The sequence below is a fragment of the Phoxinus phoxinus genome, assembly GCF_949152265.1.
Source record: "Phoxinus phoxinus genome assembly, chromosome: 22".
In the NCBI taxonomy this organism is placed as follows: Eukaryota; Metazoa; Chordata; class Actinopteri; order Cypriniformes; family Leuciscidae; genus Phoxinus; species Phoxinus phoxinus.
The window spans coordinates 15884825-15909370 of record NC_136897.1 but is presented as its reverse complement, the minus strand read 5'-3'; the positions used below and the strand labels follow the sequence as shown (position 1 = coordinate 15909370).

General features: G+C 37.1%; 1 protein-coding gene across 1 annotated transcript in view; it reads right to left on the bottom strand.

Moving 5' to 3' along the window:
- The window catches only part of cadpsa (Ca2+-dependent activator protein for secretion a), a 126976-nt gene that overhangs the window by 42960 nt on the left and 59470 nt on the right, over nt 1-24546 (bottom strand). The window contains exons 8-18 of the mRNA XM_079596658.1: nt 23860-23971; nt 22748-22884; nt 20565-20631; nt 16748-16856; nt 15026-15238; nt 6879-7015; nt 6580-6767; nt 5529-5696; nt 2287-2388; nt 1649-1712; nt 1366-1489 (exon numbers count right to left, since the gene is read on the bottom strand). Of these exons, the coding sequence (XP_079452784.1) occupies nt 1366-1489; nt 1649-1712; nt 2287-2388; nt 5529-5696; nt 6580-6767; nt 6879-7015; nt 15026-15238; nt 16748-16856; nt 20565-20631; nt 22748-22884; nt 23860-23971 (1421 nt within the window). The remainder of the gene's footprint in view (nt 1-1365; nt 1490-1648; nt 1713-2286; nt 2389-5528; nt 5697-6579; nt 6768-6878; nt 7016-15025; nt 15239-16747; nt 16857-20564; nt 20632-22747; nt 22885-23859; nt 23972-24546) is intronic.

Below are 24546 nucleotides of genomic sequence, written 5' to 3'. Positions count from 1 at the left end.
AATGTATTGTAATTATTCCAAACTTTTGACCAGTATGACCCTATGACAGTATATTTTTCCATTGGACACATTGCAAATAGTTTTGGCTTGAAAAAAATGTGAACAATTCATTTTGGTTTAGTCTACCATTAGTCTAGCATGTAAGTTACTCCATCTAAAAGCTTTGGTCTCTGGAAAATACTTTATTTTGGGGATGTGTTGCAAACTATTGGTCAGTTCAGGTTAGTACAAAAGTCACATTCAGTTTAGTGTTCAGCAATCAAAAGGTCAATAGGGAACAACACAGACATCATCTGGCTAACAGATACGAAGGGCTTCTCCTTCAGTATCTGCAGTGCCCAGTCATATTTCTTCATCGACATGGACAGGCACTGTACAATAATTCGAGAAAATTAAATTCCAGACCAAATTAAAGCATTTGTCCAATCAACATGGCTATTATTTGGCATCAAAGACCCCCTGTGTGTGAGCCACAGTTTTGCTGTCCATGTCCATGAAAGAAACAGTCTCACTTGCAACACACGATGTGTGTTGCTTGAGTGGGCAATCCCAGCTTTGCACTGTATATTGGCTTCTCGAAACTGGCTCAACAAGAGAGGGCTCCAAATAAGACGAAAAGCCAATAAACACGAGCAAAAGCGGGGAGGGAGGGAGCAGAAAGAGAGAAAGAAAGAAAGAAAGAGAAAAAAGACAAAGACTAGTAAAAAGGCAGTGATTCTGCAATCAACATATGAAGCAGGGGAGCTGGAAAGGTGATGAAGAGCTGGAAAGGAAAAGTGTTTTTTTTTTTTTTTTTTTGCTGTAAAGTAATTTTAGACCTGAAAGCTAAACCACAGGATAGAGGCAAACATCCACAGAGGGCAGCGAGAAACCATCGAGCAGAGCAATATGGCACCGAGGCCGGGGTTTGAGAGAGGGAATTGAATGCATTTTTACATACTTCTAAAACAAACCTGCACCAACACAACCTAAAACCTTCAAAAAGCAAGGCATGGGTCTAAAGGCCAGGGTGTAATCATAAAAACATTAAATAAACAACATAATAATAATAGAGTTATCTCATGTTTCTCGGAAGAATTAAAGCCCATCTATGTTGTGGTATCGCCAGCATTCTGTCAACAATACACAGAACTGGTAGAGATAAGACAACATAAAAAGCCATTACACACCAACAGTTAACTACTGCTTCATTGTAAGATTCCTATTATTAAAAAAAAGGTGGTATTTCATCTCTGCCTCCATGGAACACTGGTTAGTTGAGCATCACTGTTGTTAAGCACTGCTACTAAGAGAGGAAAATGTCAAGTGCTACACTATTAAAGAGAGGAGAAAAACCCCTGCTAAACAGGAATATGTGCTTCCTACCTTCCACCTTGGCATATTCTGAGAGACGCTGGTAGTTCACTAAAGCTGCCTGCTCCAGACATTTACGGATCACGGCCTTCACCTCGTCCTGAGGCACGGGTGTCACAATGTCCTTCATTAAGACCTGCAAAAACATATCACCAATCAATTGTATATGCTTTTGCTTCTAGATCTGTTTTTACTTCGCGTTGTACTCTTTTTCAATACATACATATAAAAAAATTACAACATTTTTCAGTTATTTGGTGTAAAACGGAGCGGAAGATTAAAAATGGCACCACACCCTCTCAAGCAGAGACAACGTGGCTTTTAAGGCTCCTTCTGGGCGTCCAAATGGAAAGCAATACCTTCAGATAGAAAATTGAACAGACAGTTTTAAAACCGCTTTGAACCATTGAGAAATAAGACATTACATATTCCCATTTTAAATTTGTTTGAAATAAATAAGAATATCCAGTTTCATACATGTGATGGGCCACTCTTAGTAAATACAGGTGAAACTTTTGAAAAAAATTTGAATACCGTGCAAAAGTTTATTCCAGTAATTCAACTTAAAAGTTGAAACTAATATATTATAGACTCATTACATGCAAAGTGAGATATTTCAAGCCTTTATTTGTTATATTTTTGATGATTACTTACAGCTTATGAAAACCTTTTCACAATATTCTAATTCAAGATAAAGATATCCAGTCCTCACACAACCAGTTTCACATTTACATTACATGAACATTTATGTATTTAGCAGTTTCACACTATTGTGAAAATTAAACGCATATATAGGTTTATATATAGACCTATATATGCGTTTAATTTTCACATATATATACATATACACACACACACCACATATTCCATTATTATCTCTAGCTGTTAATAAGGTGGTATTTTGTGATGCTGTGTAGACTGACAGTAATGTACCTGAAGTGTGTGATCTGGTTTTCCAGCAGCACGCGCAGTCGTTCTTTGATCTCCTCGAAATGTTCCTTCTCTTCTACTGAGACAGTACCGATTCCATCAGGCCTGAGGCAAAACACACACACACACACACACACACACACACAAGAGCAGAAATGAATGCCACTGCTTCTCTCATTAAGGTAACAAGGGTCACAGAAACTAACACTGGGTCTCATGAAGAGGTCACGAACAGGCCAGACACATGAATATTGTACTAGCACTATAAATAATTTTCCATTTATGGCTGCCGTGCTGTTCAGAAGAGATGTGTTAGTGAGAGATTCAGACAAGCTGCACATTAACCACACAGATTACTACAGAAATAATATTTAATAAAAAATAAAAAAAAACAGAGAGAAAATAAGACTATTTTTAACTTCTGAACAAGCCCCAGCTTTTTATTTGGGTGCATTTGCATGTGCATACATGTTCATTTGTCCAAGTCATTTCACTTGTGCATGCACTTGAGAGCAAAAACCTTATTCACCAAACACCAACCATCTAGTTTAAACATATACTATCTACTATGACTGAAATAGCACTGTGCCATGTGTATGTAAATTAAGTCATAGTGCTATTTGAATAGTGCAATTATTATTGTCCACAGAAAACTAGCAAAACAAATAATAATACATATTAACAGACATTTGGGTGTATTTTTTAGTGATCACTGCCCAGAATCGGACTGTAAGATGTGCAAAACTACCTTGCATTAAAAACCAGATACTTAAACAATGTACTGTAGTGTGTGCAAATAAACGATGCTGTCAGTGGGTGCAATCCATAGTGTGTATGCCTAAATGTGTATCTGTGTGTGTCATCCCCTCCTCAGGCAAGGCTTTTTGGAAGGGCCTAAACTCAGTCCCCCTCCCTGTCATGTCTATGGTCATATAAAGAGTCCTCCGCAATACAAAGACATTGGCGAGGATTACCTCAGGTCTTCAACCTCTCACCACATACACACACACAGGTTTCTTATTGTGACTCTATAACAGACAGAGAGAGAGAGAGAGAGAGAGAGAGAGAGAGAGAGAGAGAGAGAGAGAGAGAGAGAGAGAGAGAGAGACTGTGGGAAACAGTTCACCTGATACGTCAGTGCCACTCCTAAACTTATTAGCCAATCATCACTTATGTTTTCAAAAACTGAAATGAAAACACTTATTATACCACGCTGATGTTCATGCAATTGATCTCTAGATTTGAGAATCATACGAGACATGTACACCTCTCACTGTCTCTCACATCTAGCTGACGTATACGACAACGGAAGCTTTTAAAGGTATTTTTGAGAACAAGAAGAGGTGACCCGGTCACCGATCACCCCCCCACCCCCACAGAGCGATGGACCCCGTCTGGTGTGACAGCCATGGTGGTCCCCTCTGAAATCCCTGCCCCCCACCCTCTTGCTTTTCCCCCGCTGTCCTTCAGAGTGCGCTGGGCTGACATGGGGAGTGGACTGATGAGGAGTGTGTCATGTCTCCTGCTCCTCAAACCGCTGTCACTGCGACCCGCGCCTCCACTGTCACATACACTCTGCTCACAGCCCTCCTTCCGTCTACCATGTCACAAACGATAAGGAGCCGGGCCCTTTGGTAACATTCTGCATGAGCGTGTGTGTGTGTGTGTGTGTTTAACTGCGTGCAGGTGACATACGTCGGCTGTGAGTGTGTTTCTGTTCTAGCTGGGTGTCACAACAAAACTGATTGATAAAAGACGGACCAGCAGGGAAAAAAAAAACCTTCTCTCTGTGTCAAACACAGAAACCTAAAAAAAAAAACTAAAAAAAAACTAAACAAAATACAAAACCACGACACAAAAAAACAAAACACAAAATACAACCAGAAAAACAAAACACAAAACCACAAATCAAAACAATACTACAAACACAAAAAAACTTCAAACAACAACACAAAAATACAAAAACACAAATATGAACTAAAAATAATAATAAAGAAAACACAAAACTACAAAAACAAAACAACAAAAAAATCCTTCTATCAAAAAAAAAAATTTATTAACATGTTTTTTGAACATTGGACCATGGTATTATTATTATTGCACATGTACCATCCATGGTAATATCCTGATATTCTTTTAAGCACTTAAGACTACTGTGATAGATTATGTCAATCATTCAATATCAAGATATCTAAAATGCCATGGTATTACAATTACTGTACTTTTAAGGTGTCGTGATAAGCAATTGAACAAGAGCATTTATGCCATTTCACATCCTTCTAAAAACACGACATGCATATTCATAATAGTGTGCTATGAGACTAATATGGTTATCCAGATAATGATATATGATAATGGTGCAGTAGTATCTTGTCAAACAACATTAGAGATCCATAATCCCCATCTGTAACACTTGTAGATTATTTGGCTTCAAATATATATCAGAATAGGAACTCAATGCCAAGAGGTTCAGGTTGTGGGTCATGTCAGTTATAAAGAGTGTGGTTGGCTGGACGTGAGGTTTTGGCACAAGCAGACAGGCTGGAGTGAGGCCTTGGACAGTTTGGAAAGAGAGATGGAGAGACCTGTCATCCTGTCAGCCATGACCTTAAGGCACTATCCATAGTGTCCCCCATCTCTCTCTCTTTACCCTGCATGTATCTCACTGGTTCGACACATGTCTATCACATTCTGTTTCCCAGCCTCGCCCTTACTTTTCTCTCTCTCCCTCAGACAGTTACAAATTCACACATACGGTGGTGTCCAAAAGTCTGAGACCAATCGTTCTTCTTAGAAAATAATTTATAGAAAGTCAATAAATATTAAAACAATTCTGAAATTGTCTATATGTGTGTGTGTGTATTCTGTATATACATTCTATTCGATATATACAATTCTGAAATTTGATAAAATAATATATAAAATAATACAACAATAGGTATAAATATATATATACCTATTACACACACACACACACACACAATATATATATATATATATATATATATATATATACAAATATATACACACACACACATGTATATATATATATATAGATTGAATATTAAGCTGCTACTTTGTACTTTCACAAATAAAGAATACAAATAAAATGGCACACACACAGAAGAAAGAAGAAAAAACTTATTTGCCCCCTTCCCTCACTTCCATCCCCCAGTGTCATATGTTGAGGGTGGGGCTTAACGCTAATCCACACCCAAAAGAGTGGATTGCATTTACATTCTCACCTTTTGGAGCCTGAGAGCACCTGCGACTTAGACTCCCTTTTTCTCCAGACCTCCATGATTTTGTTCTCTTTCTTAGAGGGGGTCAAGGGCTCAGGGGGGGAGGGAAACAGAGAACTAAGCAGCTCGGTCTCTGACACGGGCCATTTTAGTAACTCAATCACTCTTTGGCTTCATATCACACACACACACACACACAGACATTGACAAAGGTGCACGTTCACAAAGGTTATCAGAAGATGGTGTGTGGGTACATGAGAAATAAAAGAAGAAGAGAAATAACATGAATCATGCATGCAAATAATAATAAAAATAAATGCACAAAATATAAAAATGGTAACTAGCTAAAATGTGTGTGTGTGTGTGTGTGTGTGTGTGTATATATATATATATATATATATATATATATATATATATATTATAGATTTTTTTGTTAAATAAATCACATAATTAAATATGTAATAATTATGTTTAACATTTTTAAATATGAAACTATATATTTGTTTTATATATTGCAAATATATTTGTATCTCAAATAAAAAATAATTGAAATAATACAGAAAAACCACACAATGAAATCTTGTTAGAAGGATAGTTTTGAGGACTCCTGTGAACCAGGTAATGAGGCAACTTGAGCTTTTTTTGTAAAAGCATTGAAACTACAGTGGGATTCTGGGAGAGAAGCATTATTTCCTGTGACCAACCACAAAGCTATGACGAGAAGAGATGGGGTTTCTATAAAACACTTTGGCAGCCAATATAAAAATAAAATAAAAAAAAAAACAGTTTACGCTCTTGGTCTTAAGTTACCTCTGTTTCTGCCCATGTGTGGACAGTGGATGTACAGACAGATAAAAGGGCAGGACGGTGAAGAGCGATGGAGTGATTTTAGGATGGAGAGAATAGACAGAACTTCAGGTGACAGTAGGATGAATGACAGAGAGAGAACATGAGAGATAAATGGTTGAATTAACGTGGCTCCAAATGAGAATGAAATGAAGTGGGTGTTAAGAAAGGAGTGAGAAATAGATAAAGAGTGTGAGACCGGCGCTACCTGTTGCCGTGCACGTGAGAGGCGCAGAAGGCAAAGCTGTAGTGGAGCAGCGTGGGGTCAATCATGGAGCCTTTCTCTGCCCTCTCCAGCAGGTCACTCAGGTAACACAGGTGCCTGTGACACCCCCGCACCCCGTACCTGGCGCAGTACTCATCTAACACGAACACCTGTCCCGGACTGAACCAACCCTGAGGCACACAACCAGACCCAAAAGGGGGGAGGTTAGTAGTGTAAAAAGAGTAATACGTGATAACACAAATAGCTCTAACTGAATAAAACTGAATTGATAGCTCAGTTACCAAGCAGGAGTACGAATCGTTGAGTCTGTGGTCCAGTGTCAACCGCTGAACCATCTCAAACAGCGAAGAGTGGTCAAAATTGCAGGGGTTAGCGGAGATGAACTCGTCCATTCCATGTTTCTGTGCTCGGTCTGCATCTGTGTGTATGTGTGCATGTTAACGTATGGAGACAGAGACAGGCTTTACAAAGCATACACATCTCAGTGTCGCAGGAGCACACACTCCTTAGAGGAAGATCTCTAAGCTGAGACAGATATCAGGCTTTAAAGTGTCATTGTCGACTTGCATTACAGTGTAAAGTCAATCCAAGGTGCATTGCAAGCAATGCTAGAAGTGCAAAATCAAAGTCAGAGCAGGTGCTCATGTTTAGAGGCATCTTTCAGCACAAAGAAAGTTTGTTATTTGTGTTAACTCTAAAACAACAACAACAAGATATCACAATTATTTGAATCTTTCGCCAGCCATATACGTCTCTATATTTGCTTGCTGAGGGAAACAGTGATCTGGGGAACAGCAACATGACACTTTTATGACACTTATATTGAGAGGGAAATAATGAACTGTTTACAAGTTACTGGACTACAGTGATCAATTATGATAAAGTGAACAACTATAATTATGCTACTTTTTGAGCAATTTTAATACGTTTTGGCTTATAATTGTTTTTTTTGACGGACACTGATCTAATTTTACCCCTAAACGTCAAGTAAAAACAAAGAAGGAGAGATTGGTGGTTCAACAAGACAATCAGGCAATATTAACAAAAACCTTTGACTTGCATGACTAAAATTACTAGTCTAGTAAGAGCAACAGGGCAGAATTGCTGCTTGTTGATTTCAAGCATTGATTGCATGCAATATATTTATAAAATCCAGTTTCTACATGTATATATACAATACACCCATCCTTTCATTCTATATATGAATGCATACGGAATCCATTTTCAAGAGCAAGCTATTGGGATGGCTTATTTTTAACCTTTTTAATTAATAAATGATCAATTCAACTGCCAAATCGCATCAAGTTATATGCCAACATCATTATATTATTGGCTTGTATTTCCCCCAAGTATTTCATTTTTCTTATTTGGCTTGGTAATCCTGCAGGACCTGTCTGAGCCAGTGTTCCTAAGCAAACAACAACTCTAGGTTGACGCTTTCCCCTCCCTCCCCATTCATTGCTCTGTCCGCAGGCCTCTGCCCCCCCTCAGGGCAGCCCTAATTAAAGAGACCCGGGGCCTCTAAACCCCCCTACCCTCACCATCTATTGTCCATTAAAGAGACTAAATAAATTCAACAACACATTTTCGCTTTCCTCTGCAGTCGGTAAGCTTAGGTATTACATCTGGGCCTGCACAAATAAGCAGGGCCGTTTCTTAATCCTGCCACTGGTCAGGGGCTATTCTTATTCTAATACCCCGTTTCTGCCAGAGGCTTTAGAGCTTCACTGTATGATTCAGCCATTCAACAGACACCTCCTTCAGAGCGTCACTGGTTTACATGTTAAATCAAGAATTGCTTAGCTGTATAATAGAGAATACGTTTTTTCCTTGCATGATATACAGTTGATGCATTACAAATTTGGCTAAAATCAAAAGGTTACACTTTATATATATATAAAAAAATGATGACGAAAGAAATGCAGGTTTGGAACACGAGGGTGTTTAAATAATGACAATTTTCCTTTTTGGGTGGGCTATTCCTTTAACAAGCATTAGCATATAATATGGTGCCTATCAGTTCAGTAGAGGGAAATTTCATGACATTTTGTTTCATATTTTATTACATAAAATGGAGCACAAAAGTACTGAAAATCTGCGATCTTTTATTTTAAATGTTAAACTTGATTTAAAATCTGTTAAAAGAGAGAGAGATAGAGATAAATGTAAATACAGTAAATAATAAATAAAATATATTACATAAATATAAAATATAATAAAACAATCGTAATGAAAAATGTACAATAAAATAATTTTCACTGGTCTAAAAAAATGTTTAGACCCCATTGTATTGATATTTGAATGTTCATGAACTACTGATCAGCTAAGCATTATTTAATATTAAACACTGTATTACAATAAGGAGATTACAATCAGGAGAAATAATGTTGTTTTTATTTAATATTATTATGATTATTATTATTTCACTCTAATGCTAAAACTCTGCAAGCCAATTACTTTATAAATTAAAATAAAATGTAAAATATCATCACAGAAACCTTGTATCCATTATCTTTTTTTTATTTTTTATAAATCTATACTATAATTGGTCACCCTTTACGTCTGTCTGTGGGTTTTGCAAATATTGAACCTATGAAAAGCATTAAAAAGAGCCAATCCTCATAACTCCATTGGCTCCTCAAACTGTCAGTCAAACCTCATAAACTCCACTCAGCCTCTATCGTGAATGAAGTGTCACACACTGTTTGGACAATCTCTGCTTGTTTGCAATGCAAAGGTAAATAAAGAATTGATTGTTTGAATAATACAGTGTTTTCTTTATTCAAGAAACACTATATAAGGGCTAATGGTTTATGTATTCAAGGAGCGGAGAAGAGTGTCTTAGGCAAGCATTTGCCATCGAGTCATAGCCAATTCTGTAGCCTATGCATAAATCTTCATCTTTTTATAACGTGAGATTGACAGAATCTCAAATAACAGAAAAAAACGGAGCGCCAACATAGCTACAGCTACAATAAACTTCACTACTCAATATAATGCGATGCACTTACAGCCCCGGATACGGCCGTTCTAATGACGGAATAAAACACTACATTCGACAGTGGCCGGGGTTTTGGGGGTCCCAAAAACTTTCACAATATGAGGTTAATCCAGCCCTGTAATCGGTGTTGCATTTTTGTCTGTCCGTGGCATTATAAGATATCCAAACACGTAAGTTGAAGCCAAAATGAACCACTGAAATCAGCCACAGGTCAAAAAGGTGACATTGTGTCACTCTCCTATGTCTTAATATGAGCTTGTCATATCTCTTTGACACTGGAATTGAGGGGAAGGTCTCTGGACAGTAACACACAATGACATTAGTCGGCTCTGTCCGAGCGGGGCACAGGAGAAATGACACTGATTGATGGATTCTTTTCATTTATAGATCTTCTCTCATGGAGAGTCCGAAGAGCAGAGCATTTGGGGCTATTTAGCGCTTGTATATATATATATAATTTTTTTTTTGGTTCTGTGCGTGTGCCTGTACAAACACACACAATGGACGGATTGGGAGTCGGAGATTCGGCCCTGGGCTGACAAGAGCTGAAGGGGCCAACTGACAGGACGGGGATTTCTCTGTGAGTGAGGAATGGACAGAGGGAGAAATAGAAGAGAAGGGATTGAGAAAGGGGTGACAGGAGAGACATACTTTATTAAGTGGTTTCTAATTTAATCTGCTCCTGAACTTGATTTCCAACAATATGGCCAGCCTCATCAGGCCTGCAGACAAGTCCATACGTGAGCCTCTCTCAGAGCCCGGCGCTATTTCAGTCCTTATCACACTGGATTAGAAAAGCCTGGACTCTGGATGACATCCAACATCAATCACTGTTTTCTTTGTTTTAGAATAATCAAGCAGTGAATGAGTTGAAAGATGACAATTTGTTATTAACAATACTTTTTAGGCTCAGGTTCCTATATAGCCTGTATTGTTGTTGTTGTTGTTGTTGTTAAATGATACAACTTGAGGCTTTATACACTGGGTGTAATGCATAGTTCAATAATAATAATATTAAAGAATGAAGAAACAAATAATACTTAATAATAATAAAAACAATGAAACATACTAAATCATAGTAATAATAATGATGATGATGATGATGATAAACCAGTGGAATTATTATTATTATTACTGCTATAGTTATTGTTGTTAAATGATACACCTTGAGGCTTTCTACACTGGGTGTATTATTATTATTGTTGTCAAATTATATAGGCTACCTCGAAGCCATGGATAAAATAGTAATAATAATAATAGTAATACTAATGATAATAATAATAATAATAATAATAATAATAATAATAATGTAAACTTGGTCAGAAGGATGAAACAAACAATACCCAAATCATTATATATAGGCTATATGAAAAAAAATAATAAAAAAAGCAAAAAAAAAGTGGTGCATTCATTTATTATGATTATTGTCAAATTATATACCTCGAAGCCATGGATTAAAAAATATATATATGTTATATTATATTATATGTTAAATAATAATGATAATGATTATTATTATGATTATTACAAGACCTCTGTATTCTCAAAGTATCACTGATTTAAGGTTGTGTCTCCCCCTAAATCTCCCTTTGCACGGATTTAACAAACAGCAGACAAGAGAAGGAATTTTAGCATTTTTCCAGGTGAAGAAAGAAACGGTTAGTCTGAAACTGTTAGTAGTTCTACAGGCAAACAAAACAGAAACACTACTAAGACATGAAAAGGGCCACTATTTGTTAAATGTGTCAGTATACGCGTGTGGCAAAAGGGCTTGTCAAGATGTAGTTGAGGCAAATTTGTGTCAGTTTATCATTCAATAAAGAAACTATGAACTCATCCGCTGATCATTTCTATATTCAAGCTACATATTTGCCAACTCTCATTTCTGAAAAAATCACAGAATGAATCAATTGTGCGAGTCCACTGCTTCAAGGACAACACAAAATATTTTAGAGACCGTTTGAGAACAAACAGCCAATGTTTCCGATTGCATCCTAATCCCCCACATTTAAAACTGCAACCACAACAATTTAATTTGACGCTGTCGTAAGGTTAAGAGAGAAAATAAAAAAACGAAAACACTGGTGGCACGACTTTCTACAGATGAGAGAAGCTGGTGTGAACTAGCAAGTAGTTATTTGGTAACATTCCACTGATAGCTTCCAGAAATAATCAGGGTGAAGATGCACTGTTTTATTCATAGCATGTCACTCTTAACATGGTAATTACCAGCTGTGGATGGGGTGCAGAGCACGCCAGTGGTTCACACAATTCATTTAGCGCAATAAATCAACAACTACAATAGAGAAAATCACTATAATTATATCATTTACCAAATTCTCCATTTGGTCGGAAATCTTTATTGTTAAATAAAGGCAACTGCTGTGGATTTCATCCAACAATAAACTAGCTTACAACAGATGGATTTGATTTTGCACATGCTTTTTGTATGAAGCTTTTTGAGAAGCCGTTGACTCAATGAAGCCATGTTGAGAGAAGGCAAATATGCAGCTGCTAATCCGAGCAAAACATCCAGAAAGAAAAAATCCACATGCATTCTAGTCTTTTGAAATAAAAGTGCGTTTGTATTTGAGACCTTATGAAGTAAAATGGAGGGAGATTTGAGGAAGGAAACAGGAAGAGGAGGAGTAATGTGAGTTTTGGAAGAGGAATAGCGAATAGCACATTGCTTGTGTCAGATAATCCGGGTTGGTTTATCTGATCTGTGCCTGCTACAGGGAAGCACTTACCCTTCAGTCCGGCTACGAGAGAGCAGGGTAAGAGGGAACACACCAGAGTGACAGACTGTATAGACTCGCATGAAGCAGCAGAGAGAGAATATTCCCTATACACAGGGTACACTGAGCAAAGCATGAGAGACGGAGGATCTGACACACTTATTCATACACTGAGATGGTTATTAAGAAATATCAAGTGTACAAGCGAAAGAGTGCAAATATGCAAAAGAAAGGTAGAAAGAAAGAAAGAAAGAAAGAAAGAAAGAAAGAAAGAAAGAAAGAAAGAAAGAAAGAAAGAAAGAAAGAAAGAAAGAAAGAAAGAAAGATGTACAAGCCAAAGAGGGCAAATATGCAAAAGAAGAGCGAAAGAAGAAAGAAAAAAAATAACCATATTTGTACATTTGATTCTTTCGGAATGAGGGCAAATATGCAAAAGAAAAGTGAAAGAAAGAAAGATTAAATGTACAAGTGAATGAGGGCAAATATGCGAAAGAAAGAAAGAAAGAAAGAAAGAAAGAAAGAAAGAAAGAAAGAAAGAAAGAAAAAAAAAGAAAGAAGGAAAGAAAGAAAGAAAGAAAGAAAGAAGGAAAGAAAGAAGGAAAGAAGGAAAGAAAGAAAGAAAGAAGGAAAGAAGGAAAGAAAGAAAGAAAGAAAGAAAGAAAGAAAGAAAGAAAGAAAGAAAGAAAGAAAGAAAGAAAGAAAGAAAGATGTACAAGCCAAAGAGGGCAAATATGCAAAAGTACAGCGAATAAAGAAAGCAAGAAAAAAAAGAAAAAAGATCTTTCTTTCTGTTTTATTTCTGAATGAGAGAAAATATACAAAAGAAGAGTGAGTGAAAGAAAGAGCGAAAGAAAAAGAAAGAAATTTGTACATTTGATCTTTCTTTCTGTTTTTCTTTCTGAACGAGTGCAAATATGCAAAAGAAAAGTGAAAGAAAGAGCGAAAGAAAGAAAGATCACACTTGTACAAGCCAAATGTGTGCAAATATGCAAAACAACAGCAAAAGGAAGAAAGAAAGAAAGAAAGAAAGAAAGAAAGAAAGAAAGAAAGAAAGAAAGAAAGAAAGAAAGAAAGAAAGAAAGAAAGAAAGAAAGAAAGAAAGAAAGAAAGATCAAATATACAAGCAAAAGAGGGCAAATATGCAAACTAAAAGTAAGAAAAAAGTTTAAAATGCAAAAAAGGAAAGCAAAATGCAGTGAAAGAAAAGTGGAAAAAGAAAGAGAAAAAATTGAATAAAATAAAATAAATAAATCAAAAGACAAAAAAAAAAAAAAAACGGCTGATGGCTGATTAAAATGAACCACGGCAAAGAAGATGTAATGCCGAAATGTAAGTGGGATGCTGGGAAGGAGGACTCAAGTGGTGCAGAGGAACACAGAGTGAGATTTTGACAGTAAGTAGTTACTCTGCTCAGGAGTTCACTGTGGAGATTACACTCATACACATTAATGAGCAGCGAGTGAAACAGTGTAAAAACATCAGCAGTGCATCAACCCATGCTAAAGAAACATTCCAAGTGTGTGTGACTGCCAGGGCCGGAGTGGGGCCACTTTTCAGCCTGGGAGATTCAGGCCCAAGACCGGCCCACTTTTTCCATGGTGGAATTCCAAATTACATTTTTTTTTTTCCAAATTGGATAAATGAAGCAACAGTTCAGCTCTTACTATTGTGTAGTTTGTATTAATACCATGATTCAACAAATAATGTAAAGGTTAAATAATAATTCACAGAAGAAGTTAACAAAAAATATTCCACTATTCCAGAAGAATAGGTTGATAAATTAACAAAAGCAGAAAGAAAGAAAGAAAGAAAGAAAGAAAGAAAGAAAGAAAGAAAGAAAGAAAGAAAGAAAGAAAGAAAGAAAGAAAGAAAGAAAGAAAGAAAGCATTTGAAATGTATCACTCTTCCACAAAGAGGCATATTGAACTAATGTTTACAGTTCTGCTGCTCAGAAGCAACAACAAATAATTAAGAGGTCAATTTACTGCATATGCAGATCAAGCATGAGTTTTGTTATCAATATTAAATTGCATAATATTTGCAAAGTCTATGAATCGCCATGACATGTATTGAGTGATACAAAAAAGCTAATATTTTTATTAAATTTTATATTTTGCTTGTGAATAGGTTGACAACGATACAACGGTATTAGCCGAATAACTATGTTGCAGCGTAATTGCTGATCATTACTAGGCCTATCTCTCTTTACCTGCTTGCCACTTTTGTCCTCTTGAAAATAAATCTGTAAGCTTGGCACATTTGGCAGCATCCTCCTCCAATGCCTTTCTTTTTTTCAACCTGGCTTTTTCAGCCCCTCCTGGCCTCTTCCTTCCGTTACGGTAGGGCCGGCCCAGCTATCGGTATCTGAGAAAACGTTTTGGAAAAGACGCGCTATGGACCCAACCAACTATATGGGAGGGGAGGGGAGAACTGCCTCACATGGACCATGCAGAGGCTGCGCGCTGCGGTGTCCGAATGCGGAACGCGTGTAGCCTAATATTGTAACTAACGTGACAAGAAATTATCGACCGGCCCAAAAGTGAAGCGGCCCACCGGGAATTCTCCCGATTCTCCCGATTACCCACCCCGGGCCTGGTGACTGCTATGAAGAGTGTCATTATACCTGTGTGTGTGTGTGTGCCTGCAGTCAGCATGTGTGTATCCGTAGAGTCTGCATATTCATACTTACAGAACTGAGAGATGGGAGCATCAAGCTGTGGTGCTGTCCCTCCTTTGGCGTTGAGTTTCTGCACCTGTGTCGGGGGGATGGGTTTGTGGGACTGGCCCGTGGCACGATACATGGCCTGAACCCACAGGATTCGATCTTGCTCATCATCACTGGCGAAGATCACAGTGTCTCCCTCCTTCACAGCGTTGAAGAACGTCCGACCTCCATCCAGACCTGGATTCAACAGTGTTCATCAGTTATACTTCACACAGAATGAAATGATCAAAAGTGTTCTGTTGTTTGGCTAAAGTTATATTCTACATATAACAATACATTTAGTGTTTGCAGTGGATGTAGAACAGGCCGAATTTGAACCTGGGTTTCCAATTTGGGAGCAAATCATGTAATGCAAGAAAATATGCTACATTAATGTTAATGCATTATGCACTAAGATTAACTAATAGTGAATAATGATGTATTTATAAGCTAGCATGAATCAAGATTTAATATTTATTCATCTTGATTAATAAATATTCATCAAGATTATAATCATATGCATTATAATTCTTAATCAAGATTAATAAATGCTGTACAAAATATTGCAAATTATTAGTTGCGTGATTTCCCCTACAATAGCTAATATTAATGAATAGAAATCTGCAATGTAGAAAGAAATCATTAAAAAATATATTTTACTTGACATTAATGTCAATGCATTATGAACTGGGATGAACTAATAGTGTATTATTGTATATGTATATGCTAAAATGAATCAAAATTATATATGTATTAATCAATATTAATAAATATTCACCAAGATATGAATTATTATAATAATAATAATTATTATTAAATCAAGCTCGCTGTAAAAAATATTGTTAATTATTAGTTCCATGACAGCCAATACTTTAATATTAGTCTTTAAAATCTTATTGTAAAAACAAACTAATTCATTGTATTGGTTTCACCTAATGTTATAGTAAGGATGATTCAGTTAAAAATCTATATTTTACTTGATTTATCATTTGCTATAGACATGGCCACCAGAATAAAAAATGTTTGGTTACCTCACAAAACATGCTTTACAGAGTAATTGACTTAAATGAACAGATAGTTTGATAACTGTCATAATTTATACTATTATGTGACAGTATTCAGTACACAGCTTGGTTATGCATAAACTATCGAAATATCAGACAGCATCAAAATGATAAAACACTACAAGCTTCACTCTACACAAGAATGATCAATATTAGATTCAGCTTTTCATAACCCATGTACACAGTGCATAATGTTTTATGCAAGGATACAGAAGGTTTCAATGAAAGATAATTGACCCTAACTATTTCATTACTTGTGTTTGTTTAACACTAATACAATGAGTCATCTTTTCCTTATGAATAAGTGTGTATAGATCCTACAAACACATGCCACCTGCTGGTAACAGGTGCTTCTGTCCACCTTATTTTGCAATGCGGAAATAAGCTATTTTCTGTGAATGTGAAAGACTTCCGATTCATTGAAGTGAGTTATTGATTATAATAAATAACAAATAATATGATAAATACCAGTTTACAATATCAAGACTAAAATAAACAAGCCTTCCACATTCCAGTTGCAAATGTCCGCACCTGCTCTTACGTTACAAATAAGGTGGATATATAGAGCAGATGAGGACTATATTTCAGTTAATGTTTTTACTGTGATGTCATTGATTGTGGCAATCTGATTGGCTGTGGTGACCTGGCTGAGGGTCGGTGTAATCCACAGTGTATCCGTCCAGTTGGAGAAGTTCAACAGGTTCTGCTTTCTTCTCCCTGTAGCTACACATGGCAAATGTGTATTGGCTCACCTGGAAAGAATTTTGGCATATCAAATATAAATAATTTCAATTATATGGATTTTTTTTAGCTGCTTTTAAGGTGATATATGGGTGAGGTAGGTGATATGTTTGGTGGTTACACTTTTTTTTTTACAAACATGAACAGTCAAACCAAAATTTATTCAGACACCTTCAACATTTCTCACATTATCACAGTGTATTCGCTATAGTTTAGAAAATGGTAATAAAATATGACAAGAAATCAGTTGATATTTCTGTTAGACTGCCACAAAAATAAATTAGATTTAACAGCTGACAGCTATTCAACCTAAGTACACAATTAGATGATACCAATTTAGGTCAACCAGTTACCAAGCATTGCTTCATTTTGTTCAGGCTGTGGTGTAAAAAGGTTGTAGCAATTAAAGAAAAAAAAAACCGGTAACACTTTATTTTACAGTGTCCTTGTTACATATGTTACATATACTTAGCATAGCAATAACAGTAAATTATGCATACTTACATGCAACTAACCCTCAACCAAATCCTAATCCTACCCTAACCCTATAGTAAGTACATGTCGTTTCTTAATACTACTCAGTACTTAAATATAAAATTACACTGTAACAATGACACCTTGAAATAAAGTGTAACTGAAAAAAACACTTAAGCAAAACATGGTATAATGAATAATAATAATCTGAATAATTTTTGGTCCCAAATGTTTCTACATTTTACTGGTAGTCCACTGTATGAAGAATTATTGGGTATAATATGTCACAGTTTACTTTATTTAGCTACCGTCACTTACATAAATGAACTATAGTGTCCTGGACCCACTAGTTCAAAAATAAAATAAAAAATGATATATATTTGTTTGGTTTGACTGTATGTGCACAAATGCGTTGTATCAAATTATTCAATTTGAATCATAGTAGTTAAAGACACCTAATATAAAGTGGGACACCCAACCCAACCATACCACTAAACCTGTCCCTAACCTTTCCCATATACCATGTCAACAGCAGCAATAAGAGAACACAATAAGTACATTGTACCTAATAATTTTTAAATATTTTTTTGTAAGTACATGGTATTAAAGTGTGAGCGAAACATCAACTGCAGGCTAGTGATGGGGTTCAAACGGGGGGTGGCATCTCAGAGGGAGGCTGTCTTGGTCACTGACTGGGTGGAGTTAGACTTGGGTTTTGTCCTGTCAATCAAACAGGACTGACAGAAGAGTGTGGGATGACACGCTGTCACTCTGGATGTGAGTCGTGCGGTTAGGTGCCAGTCATACACACGTTCTCGCACGTTCTACACGCGCAGACGCGCTGCTGTCAAGACGTTCTCCGGCCCCCGTCCGCAGAATTACACCAATCCAGCGCCTCCATCACCTCTGCTGAAAGTGGCAGCCCTCTCTCACTCCGACTCCCGAGTGACACGATAAATTCAATGTCATGTGTGTGACGGGCACTTGGGCTGGCTTCAGGGCCCCAATCTGGCTTGGTGGCACCCAGGTGCCTTCGGGACGTCACCGGGGCACACGCATACACACACACATACACAACCTCCCATCAATCCACTGAAGTTCGGGCTTGTCAGAAGCCGGAGCGGTGGGGCCATTGACCCGCTGTCAAACCGACAGTTAAAGGATTTTAAATGACTTTGCTTTCTGATTACCCCTGCATGCATTTGCTCTTTTTAAATAACCTTGTTTTTGTCGATGCTCTGCAAACCGCATTGTGGATGGAGACAGCAGGAGAAAAAAACGCTAGTGCGAATCGATCGCAAGATGCAACAGTGGGAATATAAAGCCTGATTCCCCCCGCCACACACACAACCACGAGCCCCTCCGGGTCACTCGAACTCGCATTACCATATTCAGACGCGTAAGGCTGCATGCCTGAGCCAGAGCTTCGGAGACGAGACGAGGGGAAAGAGGAAGAGCGCAGAGCGTCTGCCCGCTGTTTTGTCACATCGCCTACCAACCGTAAAATAATTAGACTTCAGTTTGAATCATAATGCTGGCCTTATGCTGTCAACTTACTGAGAGGGCAACACGAGCACTTAGAGGCACAAAGAAAGACGATTTGGAGGCTATGAGAGACTTATGTGGATATCGTCGTTATTTATATGAAGTTAAGCAACACCGAGGAAATAAAATGGCACGGCGGAGCCTTGGGGAACTCTGTCAGCACCTTTTTGTGACACCTTGTTTCAAAGCCAGCCTGTGTCAAACAGAAGCCCTAAATGGTCTACATGGTGTGGTAATTATTTATGAATAATGCAACAGTGAACTCACACCCGCCCTGTAACACAAACCCCACATTAAATGCAGGGCCAATAAGAATCTGTCAATCAAACACCGGTCACTTAATATATATAGGACTTGGAGCATAAATTTGTGTGTGTGTGTGTGTATGTATGTATGTGTGTGTGTATGTATGTGTGTGTGTGTGTGTGTGTGTGTGTGTGTGTGTGTGTGTGTGTGTATTTATCTATTTATTGTCCAATACATTTTTTATTTTAGTCAGCAAGGATGCATTAAACTGCATAAAAATGACAGTAACAATTTTTATTTTGTTACAAAATATTCTATTTCAGATAAAAATGATGTTCTTTTGAATATTTTATTTGTCAAAACATTCCGAGAAAATATATCATGATTTCCACGAAAATATTAACTAAACAGTTTTTATCATTAATCATTTTAAGAAATGTTTCTTGTGCACCAAATCAGCATATTAGAATGTTTTCTGACGGATCATGTGACACCGAAGGCGGAGTAACGATGCTAAAAAAATCTTTAGAACAAATTACATTTTAAAACGTAATAATCATTATCTGACCCTTTGAAATGTATTAGTTGATTTATTCCGGTTAAATAGTATTCTTTAATAATTTTTAGAGAAAAAAAACAGTTCATTTAGATGCGCATGATGTACCTTTTTATGTTGATAAAATGTATTTTACAGTGTAGGAGATTGCTTTGCAAAATATCGAGGTTTAAGGATGTTGGTTTATGCCACATATAATCTGGAGTTTACATGTGTGTTTATGTTGACATTCACATTTACAAGATGAGGACTAGATGTGTTGACGTTTGTGTGAACGCTTGCACAGGATTTAGCACGTGAACAACATAAAAAACAACAAAAAAGCAGAAAGGAAACAAACAAATAAAAAGTGTGAAAAAAAAAAAACGGACACGAAAAGCGCATTCTGGCATATTTTCTTACCCACACTGACATTCGAAAACACAAACAGGGCATCGTGTTATGTTTTTCGCTTGCAAGCACAGACACACATGCACGCAAACACTAAGGTAAATAAATAATGTCAGTGTATTGACTGTTGTTTGTCACTTGCTGTTGCCGTAGCTGCGAGCGACTGGTGGGCGTGTGATGTGGGCTCTTTTAGCTGCGAGTGCTGGTCCTTTACTCTGTCAAGCCGCCTGTCAACTTTTAGCTCTCAGACATGTTACAACCCACCACAGAGAAGCTGACTGAACCGCAAACAATGGGGACAGAAATAAAAAAAAGGCTCCAGCGAAGTACCTGATGCAGTGCTCGGTCAGAAAGAGCTGAGAATCTAGTCTACTTTACTGATGCGATTCTGACACATGCAATTGAAATGCACAGCACTTGATAAAAAAAAAAAAAAAAAAAATCTGAATCAGAAGGGAAGGGAAGAGTCTCCATTAGAGGTGACACAAATAGGTGAAAAAGCACATACCTGCACCAAGACAAAGAATCTCTTCTTCCATCTTTTCCACAGGTTTTTCCCAATAGCCCAAAGGTATCTGTGAAGAGACACAGAGCAGGTGTTGCATCATAGTGTCAAGATATAGCATGCTGGATGTGTTGTTCTTAATTTGGCTGATAATGGGCTAAATTTGACTTTCGCTCTGATTTTCCTACACAGAATCATTTAAATTTAGTAAATTACGACAGTGATGTTTTTAGATTATAAATATAGGTTAGAAATATATTTGTATTCAATAATATTATTTATGTTCACAAACAAAGTGAACAGTTTCAAACAAAAATAAAAGATTGAGAAGACATTCATTTGCAATAAACAGACAAAATAGTTGTCTGATTATTGAGGATAAAATAAGATAAAAAAATAAATGCTACAACTATGACACTAAAAATGTGTTAAATAATCAAGGATGAGCTAGTTCCCCTCATACAATCAAATACATATCTGAAATTATTTCCTTAAGTTCGAGTTGAATTTATTATGTGTGTGTGTGTGTGTGTGTGTGTGTGTGTGTGTGTGTGTGCGTGTGTGTGTGTGTGTGTGTGTGTGTGTGTGTGTGTGTGTGTGTGTGTGTGTGTGTGTGTGTGTGTGTGTGTACATATTTTTTTAAATCAAGCAGTTAAGATTTGTTAACTTTTAAGCACTTACGTGACTGAAGACAAATGTTAAAAAATTTAAAATAACACCTTCTACACAATGCAAATGTATAGAGGATGACATATTAGTCTTCCTTCAGCTACTGTAGTAGTAGAGTGAGTTTTAAGACAAGCACAGAAACAGACATAGATTTTCAGATGTAGGTTTAGTGTCCCCTAATGGCCAAACCAGTATATTGCACTGATCTGCTCTGGGTCCAATAATAACCAACTGCAGAACCGCAGAGCCATACGTCACAGCAGTCTGAGGCCAGCAGTCTCAGACCAGTGTTGAGGTGGAGCTTCATTTAGAGTAGGTTTAGTGGTTTGGGAATTCGTTAAGGTAGAGCTTATTATAGTTATAGTTAAGGGTTGAGTTAGTGGTAGGGACGGTATACACAATAATTTTTTTCCTCTGATTTGTTTCCTGATTTCCTCTCTTCTATCACTTTTCCACATGTCTTATTAATATATATTAGAAAGAATAAATAGAGGTGTGAATAAACCGGTACGGTGATGGAGAATAGTTGCTATGCATAAGGTTTCTGGAAGACAGGTGCACAGAGAGCCACACAGAACACATATGGGCAAGTGTGAGCCAATCAGAAAACAGCCGCTGAGCCAAAACCCCTCCTCCATTTCAAAGATAACAACATAGTCTTGGTAAGAACATCTGAACTGTTCTATGCTTCTGTCTGGAAACAGCATGCAATTTTCAGCTTATGTTGTTCAAATATCTAGCTTACGGGATGACTGATGACTGATGATAAATATGATTAAAGGTAGGGTAGGCAATTGCGGAGAGGCTAGCAATAGCAAGTTAGCTTTTAAAGCATGAGATCCCACCATGAGATCAATATTTTAATCATAAAATATTAATATAAACAAATAAAAACGTTTTGTACAGGATATACTGCACAGATCTCAGGGTTCATCACATCCTTCTGGAGTTAATAATAATGTGGTACATTGTCCACTAGATGGAGCCATAAGATCAGAATAGAGGTGAGGTCACACACTCCTCATTGGACCAGACACAGATGCAGCGTCCCAATTCATCTACTTATACTATGCCCTAAAAGCATGCACTGTTTGTGTGAAGAGCAAGTACATAATTTTGAGTGTGTAACAACATAGTAGGCAAGCTTTTGGGACATACTACTTCATCATATTGTGTCTTTAAAGTACCACTCTGTCGCTTTATTAAGTGCATCCTGTCACGGTTTAAACTGCCCTGTCAATCATCTTGGCACAGTTAAAATCCTCTACATTCAATCTGGTATCAGAAAGAAATTAATTAGCAAGTTGATCTGCCAGTCATGGGTAATTCATGCTGAGAACTCTCCGGGTATCTTTTGAATACTCATTTCAACATACTATGATTTTGGACACACTAATTCTAATTTTGAATACAATTTAAGATGGATAGTATGGGTATTGGGAATAATCTGTTGCCGGTTATGACAGCAGAAAGTGTTAGTGGAATGGTTGTCCTGAGTCTGTGTACATCGAACTTACCCACAGTGCTTCATGTTCTGTGGTTTGTCCATACGGACAGCCAATTTGATCTTTAGGTCGTCTGGGCAACCTTTGGCAACAGTCATTTTATGGAGCTCACACTGTTTGGGACTGTTGGGTGTTGGGTGTAACACAACCTGAAATCACATTATGACAGATAACAACAATCACTGCAATCTTTCTAGGCTGTCATTAAAGCAAAAGGTGATACTAAAGACATGAAATTCATGCTAACTCAACTTTTCACAACTCTAGGTTATGCTGATAAAATAATATGAAATTAGTTTCTTGCATATTTCGATGGTCCAATTTAGACATTCTAATATGTAACTTGTCAACTACATGTCAACTAACTCTCATTATTAGAGTATTAGTAGATTGTAGACTGTTAGGGGTAGGTGTTGGGGTTCGGGTTAGTAGAGTACGTTGACGTAGTTGAAAACTTATTTATAGTCAGTTCAATGTCACATCAAAATAAAGTGTTAGCAGATATTAAGCAGACAGTCTACTTATAATCTAATGCCTGGCCTGGTAGTTGACGTACTGTAGTTGCAAAGTTGGTTAGTAGAATGTCTAAATTGAACCATCGAAATAAATTGGTTCCTTATTTTTTTAAATTACAATAATGATAAATAGAAGTATTTTCATGTGTGGTGAGCTTTCAAGTAATATCCATTCCCACCAGTGCTCTGATTCATCGCACATCGGATCCTATTATTTTCTCTATCTCTTACTTCACTTTGAAGTAATCTATCATTTGCATAAGAGCCGACATCAGCACCTTATCTTTCTGTTTTTATATCAGTGCAGGATTATTGTTTAAAGAGAATGAGTGATGGAGAGAGGAAAAGAAAAACTCTATGCCTCATTGACTCAGCACTGGATCAAATCCATTAGAACAGCTACAGGCACACAGGGGGGCAGCTCATTTTGGAGAACTTAGCAAAATCATGTTAGTGCTGATCACCTCCTGATGGTAGAACTGAGCTCAGATCAGTGCTGACTGCTTAAAGAGTTGTGCGAGTATGAGCTGGTTATGATGTTATGAGATTATGAGTATGATGGTTCAGTGTGTGTGTGTGTGTGTGTGTGTGTGTGTGTGTGTGTCTGACCCGTCCTAGCTCTTTGTCCTCCAGTGCCAGCACTCCCGTACTCTCCGTGAAGAGTTTCACCTTTACAGCCGGAAGTGGGTGAGTGGTGGTGAAGTCTCCTTGTGTACCCCACCTAGAGAGAGAGAGAGAGAGAGAGAGAGGGAGGATTCTTTGATTAATGGACCATCTTTTATTTGAAATTAAAAAAAATTCTAACGATGTAAATGACTTTACAATCACTTTTGATATATGTATTGTATCCCTGCTGAATTTTACTGACCGCAACCTTAAAGTACCGTAAATTATGTTGAACCAAATCATATTTTACATTAACACTCTATTGAGTTTTGGATTAAATAATTGTAATTATATTATTGATTTGATAAGAAATAAGCACCACACTTTAGGTTAGGTGGCTTTAAATACTACACTGAACAAAATTATAAACGCAACACTTTTGTTTTTATTGTGGCTAGCCTGAGGCACACCTGTGCAATAATCGTGCTGTCTAATCAACATCTTGATGCCACACCTGTGAGGTGGATGGATTATCTCAGCAAAGCAAAAGTGCTCACTAACACAGATTTAGACAGATTTGTGAACAATATTTGAGAGAAATAGGCCTTTTGTGTACATACTGTAGAAAAAGTCTTAGATCTTTGAGTTCAGCTCTTGAAAAAAGGGGGAAAAAACAAAAGTGTTGCGTTT